Below are 16565 nucleotides of genomic sequence, written 5' to 3' on the forward strand. Positions count from 1 at the left end.
CCTCAATCCCGTAAAGCTGTAAATGGTAAAGTCATCTGGGTATCAGTTGTTGTCTGCCCAGTCTCGCCAATCTTCTCCTCTGTAACTTGTAACTCCTTCAGAGTTATCAGAGGTCTCTCGATTGTCTCCTGCACTTGTCTGTTTCTTGCACAATCACTCCGTTTAGCAGATTTACAGCACTGCCACACTCTTTCCATTTTGTATTGACTGAATTAACTAGGTATTCAGAGACTTTTTAAGGTTAAGGTTTGATATTTTCATACTTTGATATTTTCTTGTCTCCATCCCCTGACCTGTGCTTTTTAAAAACTTTGTCATGGAGTTGCTTGGAGTGTTTGGTCTTCATTGTGTACAAGAAATTTAGGCCACCATTAGGCCACCACGCTGACTCACCACAAATTGGACCTTCTAGATAAGGTGAATTTATACAACAATCAACTGAAAACCCAGACAGGTGATCTCCAATGAATTAGTTCAAGGTTTCCTTATTTAGTCATTTATACACAAGAAAACATGAAATTTGCCTTCTCAGTTGCATCTAATAACAAGACAGAAAGAAATACTGTAAAACGAAACAAACAGACAAGACAGGTTAAGGTAAGGAAGTTTGGCACATATCAAACCTTAATCATTTTCTTCAATATTCCTTAATCATTTTCTTCAATATTCCGTATTAAAAACTCATATGGCACTAGGAAGAAGTGAATTTCTGGAACGATTTGTGTGGGACTTCAAAGCGACGATCGTTCCTGATTTACTGAAGTCGAGTTCTGCATGTAATGGATATCTGTCATCAGCTGAGAAGATTTCCAGTTTCTTTAGCATTATCCTCTGACACACACTTGCCAGATCATTCACAACAGCTCCCAAAATTTTAGCTGCATGCTTAGCAATCTACCAGAGCCTTATTTTAAATTTCAATTTGTCAGACTACTAAACCAGGCAATAAAACTGAAAGTAATAACAGACTGGATCATACAGCAATAAAAGGACAACATGAGGTCCTTGTCTACTTTAAATAGTTTGAGTTTATGGAGGAGAAATAAGTGCTGATTGCATTTAGAGAATATTTTTTTTTGTATTTGCATTCCAGTTAAGATTGTTATCTGGGTTAGTTCCTAAGTATTTATATTCACTATGTCTGCCTGCTCCCCCAAAACAACAGTGGGTGAGCATACAGATTTTTATCCCTTAAAATTAAATAATTTCTTTGGTCTTTTTTACATTCAGAGTGAGAGAGTTCTTATTGCACCAGTCTATCATAAAGTCCACTTGATTTAGATTGTGGCTTCCATCCTCCCCAGATATGCGTCCTATGAGTAAGGTGTCATCAGCGTACACTGCGGACTTCCTGTGTTTGAATGACGACTTCTTCTTCTTCTTTCGGCTGCTCTCGTTAGGGGTCGCCACAGCGGATCATCTTCTTCCATATCTTCCTGTCCTCTGCATCTTGTTACACCCATCACCTGTGTGTCCTGTCTCACCACATCCATAAACCTTCTCTTAGGCCTTCCTCTTTTCCTTTTGCCTGGCTTGCCTTTCCTCTATCCCTATCACCCTTTTCCCAATATATACATCATCTCTCCTCTGCACATGTCCAAACCAACACAATCTCGCCTCTCTGCCTTTGTCTCCAAACCGTCCAACCTGAGCTGACCCTCTAATGTCTTCATTTCTAATCCTGTCCATCCTCATCACACCCAGTTCAAATCCTAGCATCTTTAACTCTGCCACCTCCAGCTCTGTCTCCTGCTTTCTGGTCAGTGCCACCGTCTCCAACCCATATAACATAGCTGGTCTCACTCTTGTCCTGTAGACCTTCCCTTTCACTCTTGCTGATACCCATCTGTTATAAATTACTCCTGACACTCTTCTCCACCCATTCCACCCTGCCTGCACTTTCCTTTTCACCTCTCTTCCACAATCCCCATTACTCTGTACTGTTGATCCCAAGTATTTAAACTCATCCACCTTTGGCAACTCTACTGCATCCTCACCATTCCACTGCCCTCCCTCTCATTCACACACATGTATTCTGTCTTGGTAGTCCTACTGACCTTCATTCCTCTCCTCTCTAGAGCAGATCTCCACCTCTCCAGGGTCTCCTCAACCGGCTCCCTACTCTCACTACAGATCACAATGTCATCAGCAAACATCATTGTCCAAGGGGTCTCCTGTCTAATCCATCCATCCATCCATTTTCCAACCCGCTGAATCCGAACACAGGGTCACGGGGGTCTGCTGGAGCCAATCCCAGCCAACACAGGGCACACAAGGCAGGAACCAATCCCAGGCAGGGTGCCAACCCACCGCAGGACACACACAAACAAACCCACAGACCAAGCACACACTAGGGCCAATTTAGAATCGCCAATCCACCTAACCAGCATGTCTTTGGACTGTGGGAGGAAACCGGAGCGCCCGGAGGAAACCCACGCAGACACGGGGAGAACATGCAAACTCCACGCAGGGAGGGCCCGGGAAGCGAACCTAGGTCCCCAGGTCTCCCAACTGCGAGGCAGCAGCGCTACCCACTGCGCCACCGTGCCACCCTCCTGTCTAATCTCATCTGTCAATTTGTCCATTACCATTGCAAATAAGAAAAGGCTCAGAGCCGATCCCTGATGTAATCACCCCCCCCCCCCCCCTTGAATGCATCTGTCACTCCTACTGTAGACCTCACCATGCTCACACTTCCCTCGTCCATATCCTGTACCACTCTTACATACTTCTCTGCCACTCCCGACTTCCTCATACAATACCACAACTCCTCTCGAGGCTCCCTGTGTTTAAATGAATAACTTTTGAAAAAGCGTCCTGTACTTTGTCTGTCTGTTGTACTAGGGTGTTGTACAGTGTTAGCCATTATGGATGTAATGAGAAGTCCAGTGAAATGACACCTTGTATTGGATAACTAAAAAGATTACAATATGTAAGCCTTTGAGGCTTTCCTGAAGAAGGGGCTTGAGTTGCCTCGAAAGCTTGCATACTGTAATCTTTTTAGTTAGCCAATAAAAGGTGCCATTTTGCTTGAGTTCTCATTTGACTGTCTGATTTAAAAGAAAGTTCTGAATCCATAATGTGATAAACGGGTTTATATTCATACTAGTCCGTTTCCCAATCAGTATATGAGGCTGAATGGTATTGAACACTGAAGAAAAATCCAAAAATAGGCTCTGGAATATGAAGCAGGCTGATCAATAAAGGGGAAATTTGATGTAAGATAATGAGCAGAGCATCTTTAGCACTTCTGGGACTTCTAAAACCATTTGGCTGCACCAGTGAGGATGATATTTATGCAATTAACTGTTTTGTATTTTAAACATGTAATATAGACCACTTTGCGGAGGTTTTTATTCACTTTGACAATAGAAAGTCCTTTTCTGTTGATTAAGATTAGGTGTTAGGGTTAAAATTAGGGCATCAAAAAAAGCCAAAAATCCACTATGATTCCACATTGTATAAGAATAAAATGTAAAACTTCAAAGGGGTGAATTCCTTTTTCAGGCACCATATTGCACTTGTCCTAGTAAGCAGAAGGATTTGATCACAGGTACAAGTGGCTAAATTAAGGCTTCTGCACAGGATTGCTAGGCCCGCTCTTCTTGAAAAGTTGAGGAGCTTAGCAATATGGAGGGAAGTCAAAGTAGAGCCACTGCTTCTACAAGCCAAGAAGGAGCCAGTTGAGGTGGTTTGTTACTGTGATGCGGGTTCAACGTTCACCTCTTTTTAATTACCTCATTTTTTTTTCTGTTTTCTTTTTAGCATCCTTAATTACGGCAGTGTTGACACCGCTGTTCAGTGCCTTCAGACGTTCCAGAACCGAAATCAATCTCCTGTTCTGTGTCTCAGGCATGCCAAAAACTTTCTTTTTGCTGGCCTGATGGATGGGACTGTTGTAGCATATAGCAGGAAATGTGGCGGTAAGTGCAGTTTTGCAACTGTCTTGTCTGTCCTGATTGTAAGGGCTTTGGTGGGGTAGTCTTAACTATGAACTCTACTTGACTTGTATGTACAACATTTTTTTGCCAACACCAGATGCCTTATGGGATCCTGAATCTGCTCGCTATGTGACTGTTGGATCAGAACCCGTCCAAGCACTTCTAGCTTTGGAAGATTCTGTTTGGGCTTCCTGTGGAAACAGGGTGGTGGTCATTGACATGACCTCTCTGGAGATGGAGGTAAGCTGTCTTTGGACTGAAGTCTTTCACAATTGTCTTTCTGCCCTTTCGGTCAATTCTGTTTATCACTCTGAGTGACTGTTATTTATGGCATGTGTCTACTGCCTGGATTTTTTGTAAGTAAGCTTTGCTATATTTCTTTTTGCTTTCTGTCAGAATTTTTTCCCAGATTTTAACTCTGGTTAAACTAGCATGGTTTGGTGGTTTCCTTCACTCTAAATTTTAAGTATTCAGACTAAATTACTTTAATGACTCCATAAAAATGTTTTACTCCAAAAGGCACACAAGCCAAGTGAATGCATGCTGTGTGCACAACAAAAGCAAACTTGCCTAAAATGACTCAGAAAGCACCCGCAATGGTCATTTTATCAAACCTTTGGTTCCTCCTTGTCTTGAGTTGGGTTCATTCACTCCCAACAGTACTTGTTCCTTCACATAATAAGGCAAATTCAACCCAAGGTGGGATACACAAGTGATGAACATCTAAATCTTTCTTAATTTTGCTGTCAACATGGGAATGAGATTGAGTATATACTTGACACTTGGTATTAGTTTTCTCATTGAAAGTCTAAGAACGACTCGAAGAATAGTATCTGTCCAATCGTCAGTCTTCAGACCAGTTTAATCCAGTTCAGGGCCGTGGTAGCCAGAGCCCATCCAGTTCAGACAATGTCAATTACAAGGTAGGGACCCACTTTTCTGAACCCAATTTAGAGCAGCCAAATAACACAAGAAAAATGTTTGAACTTGACAAAGACACTGATCGGGTCAGGATTTAAACGTAGCTCTCTGCAGATGTCATTTTGTATTTGTATTGTTTCAATTTACTGGTTATGACATTTTTATGTGCTCTGATGTACTAATTATCACTAATTTATCACTCTTTAATTAATATTGTTAATAGACAAAAAGCTCGTTTCGACAACGTAAGATGAAACGGGCATGAGTTTGTGTCAGCAGTGTATGAAGAACAAATGATAAGTAAGAAATAAATAAGAAAGTGATGTAAGTAATGATAATTAACTAAGTGGTTTGAGATATGTATGACTTTCTCACGGCGAAAAATACCGTACACTTAAAAAATACATGCTATCTATGACAACGTTTTTTGTTTGTATACTAGAGGCCTGTCAGTATGCAACTAAAGTTGTAAAATCTCTCTGTAGACTACATTTTTTGTGAAGACACTCTCACTGTTTGGTAGTAATTTTCCTTGATGTGGCCCATCTTTAACTTGCAGCTTCACATCACTCGCCCTTCTGACTCTCTTGAAAAATCCACATACAATTGACCATGGCTGAAAACGGGTTCGGCAAGCAATATTCCTACCATGTCAAATGTTTGTCCTTGTGACTTGTTTATAGTCATGGCGAATGCTAGTTTGACAGGGAATGCCCTTTGAATTTGGAAACACATGTAGTCTTTAAGCTTAATTTATTTTGTGTCGTGCATAAAAATTGCCATATTTTATAATTATGTAGGCCTATGGCAGTAAAAGGGAAAAAATGAGAAATACAAATCAACGAAAAGTAGAAGAAGAAACTAAGAAGTTTTTTTGTAATGATTTTAGTCCGCTTTACTCATTACTGTACAGGCTTGTACTGTTAGTTGATGAATTTTCCAGGCCTATAGTATAATATTGAATGATGGATGTTCCAGTACAATATGGAATAGTAATAAGTATAAGCACCACAAACCTGATATAGGTGTATTGAATGAATGCGTAATTAGGCCTCGAGCTGTAGTCGAAATCGCCTTTCAGGCCTCTAGAGCTTTAATCGAAGTCGCCTTTCTCTTTTGAATTTTTGCGGCCGTTGAAAGAAAGAAAGAAAGAGAACAAATGAATGAACTAACTTTATTTGTCCCCAGGGGGAAATTGGGCTTTTTACACCAGCTCTTTAGATACTGTCAGGACCCCGGCCGGGATGCCTCTTCACTGAGGGGACTGGGGGAGCAAGCGTGGGCAGCACAGTATCTCCCCCAGGACGTTACATGGCAGCCCCCATGGGTTGCAGTGGTTCCCGCAGGGCTTTATGGGAGTTGGAGTTATCTACAACCCTTTTGGGATCTGGGGGTGCTGTAACAGCTGCTGAGCCCTCCTGGGCGGGTTTTTCCGCCATTCCCAGAAGTGCTGCCAGAAATAGGTCAACGAGCACCTGGAGTACTTCGTAATGAAAGGAGCCAGCAGTCACCACTCCGGGAGCCAGAGTTGGGAGGAGGGAGACGTAGCTTTCCAGGAGGCATTTCCCAAGAGGTGAAGAAAGATAAAAACATTTTTGTTTTTATAAGTGTTCCACTAGCGTCTGTCTGTGTCGGGTTAAGCTCTGGTATAGTGCCCTCTATTGTCACAATACATAAAAATATATACACACGCACTGTATGGTCTGAGCACACACCACAATGACTAAAAAAGAGAAAAAATGTAAAAAAATGAAAAGAAAACCTCTAAACTCTTTGGCTGAAAGTTCTCAGTGTTGGTGTGTCAGAGAGAGGATGTGCGGCATTGTTCATAATGGCACTCAGTTTTGTTTTCCTTCTCTCCTCCTTGACTGCCTTCAAGGTGATCCAGAGTGTGTCCCATAACTGAGCCTGCTCTTTTAATTAGCTTGTTGATTCAGTGGGCCTCTGTTGAATTGAAGTTAATGGAGCAGCAGACCACAGTGTAGAAAATCACACTGGCCATCACAGAGTTGTAGAAGATGTGAAGAATGTCACTTCCCACATTAAAGGAATTTAGTCTACTAAGGAACAAGAGCCTGCTCTGCCCGTTCTTGTGTAGTCCCTTTGTGTTTTGAGATCAGTCCAACCTACTATTGATGTGGACCCCCAAGTACAAGAAAAAGCTTAGATTGCTACTGGAAAAGCAAAAAGGTGAGGCCATTGGGGATGCTTACCCTGAGGTCATTGTGTGGATTCCAATACACCAGTGATGCATACAAGTGATGTGCCTGACTTCACATGAGGCATAAAACTGAGGTCCTGGCTCTCTGTGATCATAACATTACTGGGCATCTTTTGAAAAAAGAGTAGGGTGTAACCTAATGTTCTTGCTAAATTGCCCACCATGGCCTGGTCATTCTGGCCCCTAAACATCCCGTCCCTTATTGACTAACCACTTGTTTCCTCTCTTCACCATGTAATAGCTAATGTGTAGGGAAGTGTACTGGCGCAAGAATAGCTGCCGTCGCATCATCCAGGTGGATGCTACACATTAGTGATGGCTGAAGTGGCTCCACTACTGTCTATCAAAAGTGCTCTGAATGTGTAGAAAAGTGCTATATAAATGTAAGTAATTATTATTATTATTGTATAATGTGTGCTGAAAGAAGATATTAGGATGCCACCCGTGATAGGAGCTACCCTGGCCACATGTTATTTTTACTCCATTAGTCATAAGTGCTGACTTGGAAGGCACTTTTATTTTTTTTTTTTTAGTTACTTTCCATCCTTCTTCTTTTAACACTAGTCTTCATTTCTTTGGCAAAAAGGAAAAAAAGTCAACTGTCTTTGTGATCCTAATGGCTGCCAGTTTGGCGCTGACATCAAGGATAAAGTGACTTTTTGCCACAATAACCAATTATTCCTTTTATTTGTTAAATGTTATTATAATTTTTACTTTCTCATATACGTAGTATAGGGAAAGTATTGTAATCGTCCAAAGATCTGAAGTCGAGATTTTGATGAATTTCAACATTTTAGACCTCCCTGAGTCTGAAAATAAAATTTTTGGAATTATGTACTGTGTGTGTGCGCGCGTGTGTGTGCGTGTGTGTGTAAACACAATGACTTGAGGACACTTTCACTTACGTCAACCAAATTTTCCATACAAGTATTAGGAACAAAATGTAGATTTCTATCAACGTTTCAGCTCTTTCCACTAACTAGAAATGGTACAAATACATTTTATTCATGCAGCTGCAGAGTCCGATTTATTAAAGTTTAATTTTATAATAATTGTTGAATATATTAATAACTAGCCATGTGCGTCCAACTACGTTGCGCGTGTTAAAGTTGTCTGTGAAGGGCTCCCTGTTTAAACGCGGCTGCCAGTTGTGAACTGGGCCCTTCGTCGCACAGCATTATGATTTTTTATAAGGGAAACAAAATTACAAAACAAAACCCTTGGACATTGATTCGATAGGAACGGCCCACTTGGAATCACTGTCCGAATAGTAATTATGTGGTGGTGGAGGAGCATTTCTGCTTCTCTCCGTTCACAGTCCGTCTCGTTTTCATGACGCTGTCGTTTCCTGTCACGATCTCTTCTCAACCTTTCTCCAATCTCACAGGTTGCTTTGTGGCAATCCAAAGAGTAAGGAAGAACCAATGCTTCTTTCTTGAACTCCAAACGCCGACTGATGGAAAATCACAGAAGTGTGTCCGACTTATATACTCTGACTGCCGACTCCAAGAAGTGAGTGAACATTCGATTTGGATGAAGTGCTGCCAACGACGGTCGATAGAAACACAAAAAACCACAGTCTCGATAATGAAGCAGGTGTCGATGCCAGATCTAAACACAAAGAGTGCTATCGACAGTGTTTGTAAACCAAAGTAACAACCAAGGTGTTGTGTATTCAGCCAGTACAAATAGTATGTAGTCTCCTTTAGTTCAATCCTCTTTAATCACCACACTCCAACCTCATCCAACGATCCTCCCCCTCACTTCCTCTCCTCCTCCATCACTACTGCCCTCTACTGAACACAGCAGGAACACCACACAAGGCAGTGAATTCGCGGACAAACAAAGATCAAGATCCAAATGAAGATTATATATAAAGATTTATTTGATTTGTTGTTCATGGTTCTTTAATGTACATAATATAAAAATTTAATCCTTGTCTTGCGGTTTACTCCACAAATATCCATCCCCTTATCTGAGTATACGAGAAAGTCGAGGGGACACCACTGCCAATTGTTAATTTCTTGTTGCTTCTTTCCACTGGGATCACTCTGGCCAAGCAAAATCTTTGAGAACGTCTTCCATGTGCGAAGGTGTTTACATAGTGGCCTGCCCCCAAAAAAAAGCCATGAGGGAAATGCATTCCAGAATGCAAATATTGTGAAAAATATATAAATGAATTAATAAATAAAAAAACCCAATGAAGTACCAACAAGCATTTGATTCAGTAGCGGGGACTTGTTCCTCCTGCGCAGAGGGCTAGTCGGGTTTTTCGCAGAATACTTTTTGGGTTTTCCGCCTGCTGGGCTGCTGATTAAGTACTTCGGTGTTCACCGATGTCTTGAGAATGAGCTGCTGAGAGGAAGGAAGCGGAGATGCTAGGAGAGCTTTTGCTCTTGGCATCTTAATTTGTTGCCAGCGACTGAACGAATGAGAAGCCATTGTGGGCCACAGAATGACAAGCTTTATTTTATTTTATTTTTTATTTGTTGGCTTCCTGCACAGCGAATTGACAGATTGGGATTGTCTCAGCATGTGTGTAGTGGCTCTTGGGTTCTAGCGCAGCTGTGGGCTGTGATGGGAATCTTTGACGGCTTCACTCCTACTGGTTAAAGGAGACGAAAAAATAATGAAACTGGATTTCATTACAGTGACCTGCTGCAAACCCCCTTCTCCCAACACATCAAGCTCTGGCCTTCTGAGCATGGAGAGCCTTAGTCTTCATTCCACAATGAATGAATTGTGAAAAAAAAGATAATAAAGCACCTTGTGTGTTTTTTTTTTTTTTTAATGGTTGGCATGAGTGTGATACCGCCTGTCTCAAATAGTAAACAAGTCTCCTGGTAATATTTTAGTTTAGGTACTGCAAAAATGCATCTAATACTTATTTATATGTAACAAGACAGTGCAGATTGAAAGATTGAAGCACATATGGGTCCCTAGGCTGGGACTGGGTGGGGGGGGGGCTTATGTGGTTGGGATGTGCATGCTTTTTTGTTACTAAAACAGCACCCATCACTGTTCAGAGCACTGGCAGAGGAGAGGGGAAGCTGAAAGGTCTGTAACGCATGCCACTTCAGTTACATAAATGGCACCCCTTTGTGTTCGTATCATGCACCACGTGGCTTGGTGAGGATGTAATGAAAAGGTACGGGAGCATGCGCCACTTCAGTTACGTAAATGGTGCTACCTCACTATTCAGAGCACGCGCCCTTTTAACTTTGATAAATACTGCAGCTCGGGTGTCGGCACTGTTGTGGAGAGGCATATAGCGCTTTGACTGAGTAATCGGGGATATCACACTACATGACTGGCCCTCACAGACACAATTTGTGACTTTCCACAGCTCTGTAAGATTATATAAATGAAGACTACAACTGAAAATCTGGAAAAGTTGTGTAGCGTGACATTAGCTTTTGCAGTGTGTAGTGTGACACCAGCCTTAGGCTGCTTGGTGACTTTTTTTATTGACCTAGTGTGAATGAGTGCTGGTAAATAGATAGATCGATAGATAGATAGATGGGGATTAATACATCTATCTATCTATCTATCTATCTATCTATCTATCTATCTATCTATCTATCTATCTATCTATCTATCTATCTATCTATCTATCTATCTATAGTGCCTTTCATATCTATCTATTATATAGTGCCTTTCATATCTATCTATCTATTATATAGTGCCTTTCATATCTATCTATCTATTATATAGTGCCTTTCATATCTATCTATCTATCTATCTATCTATCTATCTATCTATCTATCTATCTATCTATCTATCTATCTATCTATCTATCGGCAAACGCTCACACCCACACATACACACCAAGCACACATGAGGGCCAATTTTACTGGAGCACCTGGAGAAAAGCCACGCAGACACAGGAAGAACATGCAAATTCCAGGCAGGGATGACCTGGGATGCAAACCTTGGTCTCCTTACTGCAAGGTAGCAGCATTACCACTGTGCCTCCATGCTGCCCAAAGTAAGATCTGTTACAAGGTATTTACACTGCACACAGTACCACCAGCCATCCTTCTAACCAGCTGAACCTAGTGTGCAGTATTATGAAAAAGTATTTACCCCTTTTTGTATTCTGCGTTATTGCTTATTTTTACAATAAATTTTTCATGCATCTTTTATATTCGTAAATATAGAGCAGAGTAAAAACTGCACCAGAGCTTGATGCTTCTTATTTCATTTGTGTTCAAAGCAATTACATGTGATCTTCATGTGTGAAAAATGTCCCCTGTCCCTAAGTTAGTTTATCTCATTTAAAGTTTTAGCCCTGTTTTGAATACATCCGTTAACAATCAGTCCTGATTTAGGTTGTCTCTGTCTAATATACAGCAAGCCTGACCCTTAGTATCAGAGTGAATTTGCTACCATGTCGGTTTTTGAGGCACATCATACAAAACTCAATATAAATTACAGAAGGCTAAATGAGGGTACGGTATGCCAATCTTGAAAAGCTCCAATTCCATTTCTAAGGCTCTGGTGCACCACTGAATCAAGCAGTGTTGTACAACTGAAGAAAATTTTGGATAGCACTCGGAGCAACTACTGTTCAAATTTAAAAGTAGATGAAAGAAACTTATGGTAGAACATGTCCTCGGGGTGTACAGGCCTCTCTCCATTTGACTACCACCATAAAGATACTTTGTAAACATGGAATTCACAACAGGCAGAAAGCAGGATTTACTGCTAACTCACCTGTGCAATGTCATTCCAGTGGTTAAGCGTGGTGGTGGCAACATCATGCTAAGGGGTCCTTGAGTGGCAGATTGCTTGCAATGCCAAGAGGATAGCCTCACCACTATCCTGGAGAAGTTCATTCCGGAAACCATAGATCCCTGCAGCCTTCCCTACCCTCATCTTGTTCACCACTTGTGCCATCTCAGTGTCGTTGGGTGGTTCACAGCTAATTAAAGGATCGGCCTCAAGAACTGTAGACCCAGAAATGACCAACGTCCTAGCCAGAGGATCAGCTTAAAACAGCTGCTCAAAGTAGCCAGTCCAGCAGGACACAACTACAGTGTCATCCGTAAAGACCGTTCAATCAGCCGCCCTGCCTGTGACTCTCCGAGGAGATTCTAAAAGATTCTGTAAACAAGGTGCTTGATTACTTTCTTCAGGCTGACTTCCTAGAAATGAAAAATGAAAAACAAAAGGAGAGATGGCTGTTTATTTGTTTGATTGCTCCCCTTGCGTAGTGTGGAGTTGGGCCTCAAAGCTCTCTTTTTCGCAGTTGATGAGTGTGCCCGGGGTAGGCTATCAAACAGTAATTTCAGCACAAAGGGATGCATCACTAGAGTTTGCTAACTTCCAGGTGAAACTTATAAATAGAATGAAACAAAATAAGAGGACAGGAAGAGAAAACTCTTAGCCGAAAGCTACGTGAAATACGATTTTATGAAACTGATAATTAGATGGGCCCGCTATTAAAAATTTTATGAAATTTGCCTTGCAGGATAAAAAAAAAATGGCAAATTTAGAACAGTAATTTGTATCAGAATTATGTTTCACATCAGCAAATATTATAAACCGACAAATGTGGAACATCTAGGCATGGCTGTGGTCTACAGAAATGAGATGACCTTTACTACCAGAGGACTTCATTTGCAGTACAGGAGGGTGGAACATGGTTTCCTGTATGCTTTGAGATGGCAGTGTTTTAAATTATAATGCAGCAGCTCATACAAACCTCAGCTCAGTGATTTCTTCCTTTCTGCTTCCGTCTTGTATTCTGGTTATTGTAATTTCACAAAGATGGACACGATTCTCTGAGAATACACATTTGGTGAACAACCTACTAAAAAATGTTTTAGTGAATGGTGGCAACACGGTGGCGCAGTGGTAGCGCTGCTGCCTCGCAGTTAGGAGACCTAGGTTCGCTTCCCAGGTCCTCCCTGCGTGGAGTTTGCATGTTCTCCCTGTGTCTGCGTGGGTTTCCTCCCACAGTCCAAAGACATGCAGGTTAGGTGGATTGGCGATTCTAAATTGGCCGTAGTGTGTGCTTGGTGTGTTTGTGTGTGTCCTGCGGTGGGTTGGCACCCTGCCCGGGATTGGTTCCTGCCTTGTGCTATGTTGGCTGGGATTGGCTCCAGCAGACCCCCGTGACCCTGTGTTCGGATTCAACGGGTTGGAAAATGGATGGATGGCAAAATGTGCCACTCAAAAGGCCCCGCCCACAGGGTTTCTTTGTAAAAAAAAATCCACCCCCAGTTTCCTCCATTCTGTGTACTTTAAACATTCCAAGTTGCAGTGTGCCATTTCCACTCATATGTTAAACAAATATGTGAAATAATTATGGAAAGATGGAATGAGATAAAACAGAACTGAATCAAAGACTTGACATTGATTGACAATCTTAAGCTATAATTGATGTTTTCAGTTCAGGAGCAGATTAAGACAAGTTAAATGAAGCTTAATGATTAGTTTATATATTGTAATGAGCCTGCAATGGAGAAGACAGCTACACACATAGAGAGACCACACAGGATGTGCAGGTTTAAATCCTCAGGCAGCCGGGTGTATTTGTCTAACATCAGAACATACAACGGGCAGATTGTTAAACTTTAGCATGCATATGTGAACTTCTTCTGCTTATGGGGCTGATGAGGATTGCCACCCAAAATTGCAAATTCACTGCTAAACACCAGGGCAAGTCTCGCCTCACCTTGTGTCGTCCCATTTGAATGATCACTTAGGGTGATTACGGGCTATCTGACTTGTGGTCATCTCTTCGCAATGTCTCGATGCATGCTCAATAATCCAGGTGAGGAAATCCTAGAAATTTGATTCTGTTCATCTGGACAAAGTTTTTAAGTGGGAGAAATATTTCGAGACTTATCCAAGTCTCTTCCTCAGTCTCAATTGACTGCAGGTTTCCCCAACCTTATAAACAGTACCTTTGCTTAATCACAGAGACTAGCACCATTGACAAAGGGCCAGTTGATCAGTGATATGCAAATTGTCCACTGAATAGTAGACGTGTGAACCATTCATAGAGGGTTGAGGAATGGCTGCAATCACAGCATTGTAAGATGGCGACAGATGTACCCTTAGGCCCCCTCCTCTGTTCAGAGATGGTCGTTCCTTACAGAATGACCCCACTCTCAGTAAAAGAACTTCTCTCAACGCAGACCAAGTGTGCCTGCTTTTGGAACTGTGTCTTCAATCCACATATTTCATATACAAAAGCCAGTACTACAGGCAGAAGCACGGGTGTGCCATGGGTTCCCCTGTTTCACCTATAGTAGCCAATCTATATATGGAAGAAGTGGAAAAGAGGGCTCTATCATCCTATCCTGGAACACCACCGAGCCATTGGTTCAGATATGTGGATGACACCTGGGTGAAAATCAGATCTCAGGAGGTACCACAGTTCACAGACCACATCAACGGGGTGGACAAGCACATCAAGTTCACCAGAGAGGATATGGAAAATAACAAGCTAGCCTTCTTAGACTGTGAAATTTCCATTGTCAACGGGGGACATTTGAAAGTGGATGTGTACCGTAAACCCACACATACGGACCAGTATCTAAGGTTTGACTCTCACCATCCACTAGAGCACAAACTAGGTGTCATTAGGACTCTACAACACAGAGCTAACACCATTCCCACAGACTCAGAGGCCAGGGAAGCAGAAGAACACCACGTTAAAAAGGCCCTGAGTAAATGTGGATATCCCAGCTGGTCCTTTGTCAAAGCAGGGAGGACACCTAAAGAACGCTCCAAGCGATTCATGAGAGAGGAAGGACATCCACTGCCTAAGCGAAAACCCTTAGTGATCCCGTATGTGTCAGGAGTATCGGAACAGCTGAGGCGCATTTTCTCGAAACACCGGGTCTCAGTGGCTTTCAAACCCCAAAACACGCTACGCCAAAGATTGGTCCATCCCAAGGATCGGGTCCCACGGCACAAACAGAGTAACATAGTTTACGCAGTTAAGTGCCAGGAGGAGTGCCGTGAATTGTACATCGGGGAAACCAAGCAGCCACTGGCTAAGCGCATGTCACAACACAGAAGAGCTTCCTCGTCAGGCCAGGACTCCACAGTCTATTTACATCTACAGGATAGTCGTCACTCCTTTAAAGATGAAGAGGTGCACATCCTGGACAGGGAGGAGCGCTGGTTTGAGAGATGAATCAAGGAGGCCATTTACGTGAAAAAGGAACGACCATCTCTGAACAGACGAGGGGGCCTAAGGGTACATCTGTCGCCATCTTACAATGCTGTGATTGCAGCCATTCCTCAACCCTCTATGAATGGTTCACACGTCTACTAATCAGTGGACAATTTGCATATCACTGATCAACTGGCCCTTTGTCAATGGTGCTAGTCTCTGTGATTAAGCAAAGGTACTGTTTATAAGGTTGGGGAAACCTGCAGTCAATTGAGACTGAGGAAGAGACTTGGATAAGTCTCGAAATATTTCTCCCACTTAAAAACTTTGTCCAGATGAACAGAATCAAATTTCTAGGATCTCTTCGCAATGTCTTTTCCGACATATGAATCACCAGGGGTCCTGCCTTCTTCTACATTCCACCAAGTGCAGTACTTCAGCTACTCCTTCCAGTCCTGTCATTCACCTAGAGGTCCTCCTCATGTAGAATGATGGTCGCCATTACCTTGGACCTCTTGACCCTTTCTGCACTTTTGTTTAAATAGCCCACGACCATGCCTCTGGACATAAAGACCCTGAACAGCACTCCTTAGAAAGTCGAGGAACAGACAGGATGCTTCTAGAGAGTTCACTGTCAGTCAGGTGACTCCAGATCATCTATAAATGCTGCAGTAACATTGCAGGTACTTGGCCCCCCGCATTTGAGAAGTCACAATATCTTACTGTCATTTTGACTACTGTGTAACTATATGGCATTAAAACATAAATTTGACAAGTGAGAGGGGACCATTCCATCTGTCAAGCTCATTTGTTTAGCCCAGGGGTCTTCAATCATGGTCCTGGAGGGCCATAGTGGCTACAGGTTTTTGCTCAAACACAAATGCTTAATAAGAAGCACTTATTGCTCAAGTAACACTTCTGCTTCACTTTAGTTGTCTCGCTCGTTAAGATTTTGAACCCTTGTTACTTATTTTAGCCTTAAACGGCTGTATTCTTGGTTTTTAATTGCTCCTAATTAGCAATAACATGCAAATGACAAAAAAGACCAGTGTTTCTCCATTTAGCTTGTTACCATTTACACCTGTGTGTATTCATCATGCACTATTGAGTTTAATTAAATACTTGGAAGGAAAGTGAGGAGAAAAGAGTGAATGACTGAGAATTATTCACCCATTTTAGCCTTCAAATCATTTGGATGATATCCTTAAAAAGTGGAAGAAAATCTAGGATATGAGAATGACCTGACTTAAAGCAGAGTTAAAGCACTAACAAGCCATGAAATTAAATTATTGGCAAGAATTGCTTTCTATTTAAGCAACTGGGTTAGAAGAAAAACCTGGAGCCACTG

At 42.0% G+C, this 16565-nt stretch overlaps 1 protein-coding gene across 2 annotated transcripts in view; it reads left to right on the forward strand.

Moving 5' to 3' along the window:
* Nucleotides 1–16565, forward strand: part of LOC114656352 (rho guanine nucleotide exchange factor 10-like protein) — a 273754-nt gene that overhangs the window by 231475 nt on the left and 25714 nt on the right. For both annotated transcript variants that reach the window (XM_051930746.1, XM_028807943.2), the window contains 2 exons: nucleotides 3766–3923; nucleotides 4039–4181. In XM_051930746.1, coding sequence (XP_051786706.1) covers nucleotides 3766–3923; nucleotides 4039–4181 — 301 coding nt within the window. The remainder of the gene's footprint in view (nucleotides 1–3765; nucleotides 3924–4038; nucleotides 4182–16565) is intronic.

This window comes from Erpetoichthys calabaricus, chromosome 8 (assembly GCF_900747795.2).
Source record: "Erpetoichthys calabaricus chromosome 8, fErpCal1.3, whole genome shotgun sequence".
NCBI classification, from domain to species: Eukaryota; Metazoa; Chordata; class Cladistia; order Polypteriformes; family Polypteridae; genus Erpetoichthys; species Erpetoichthys calabaricus.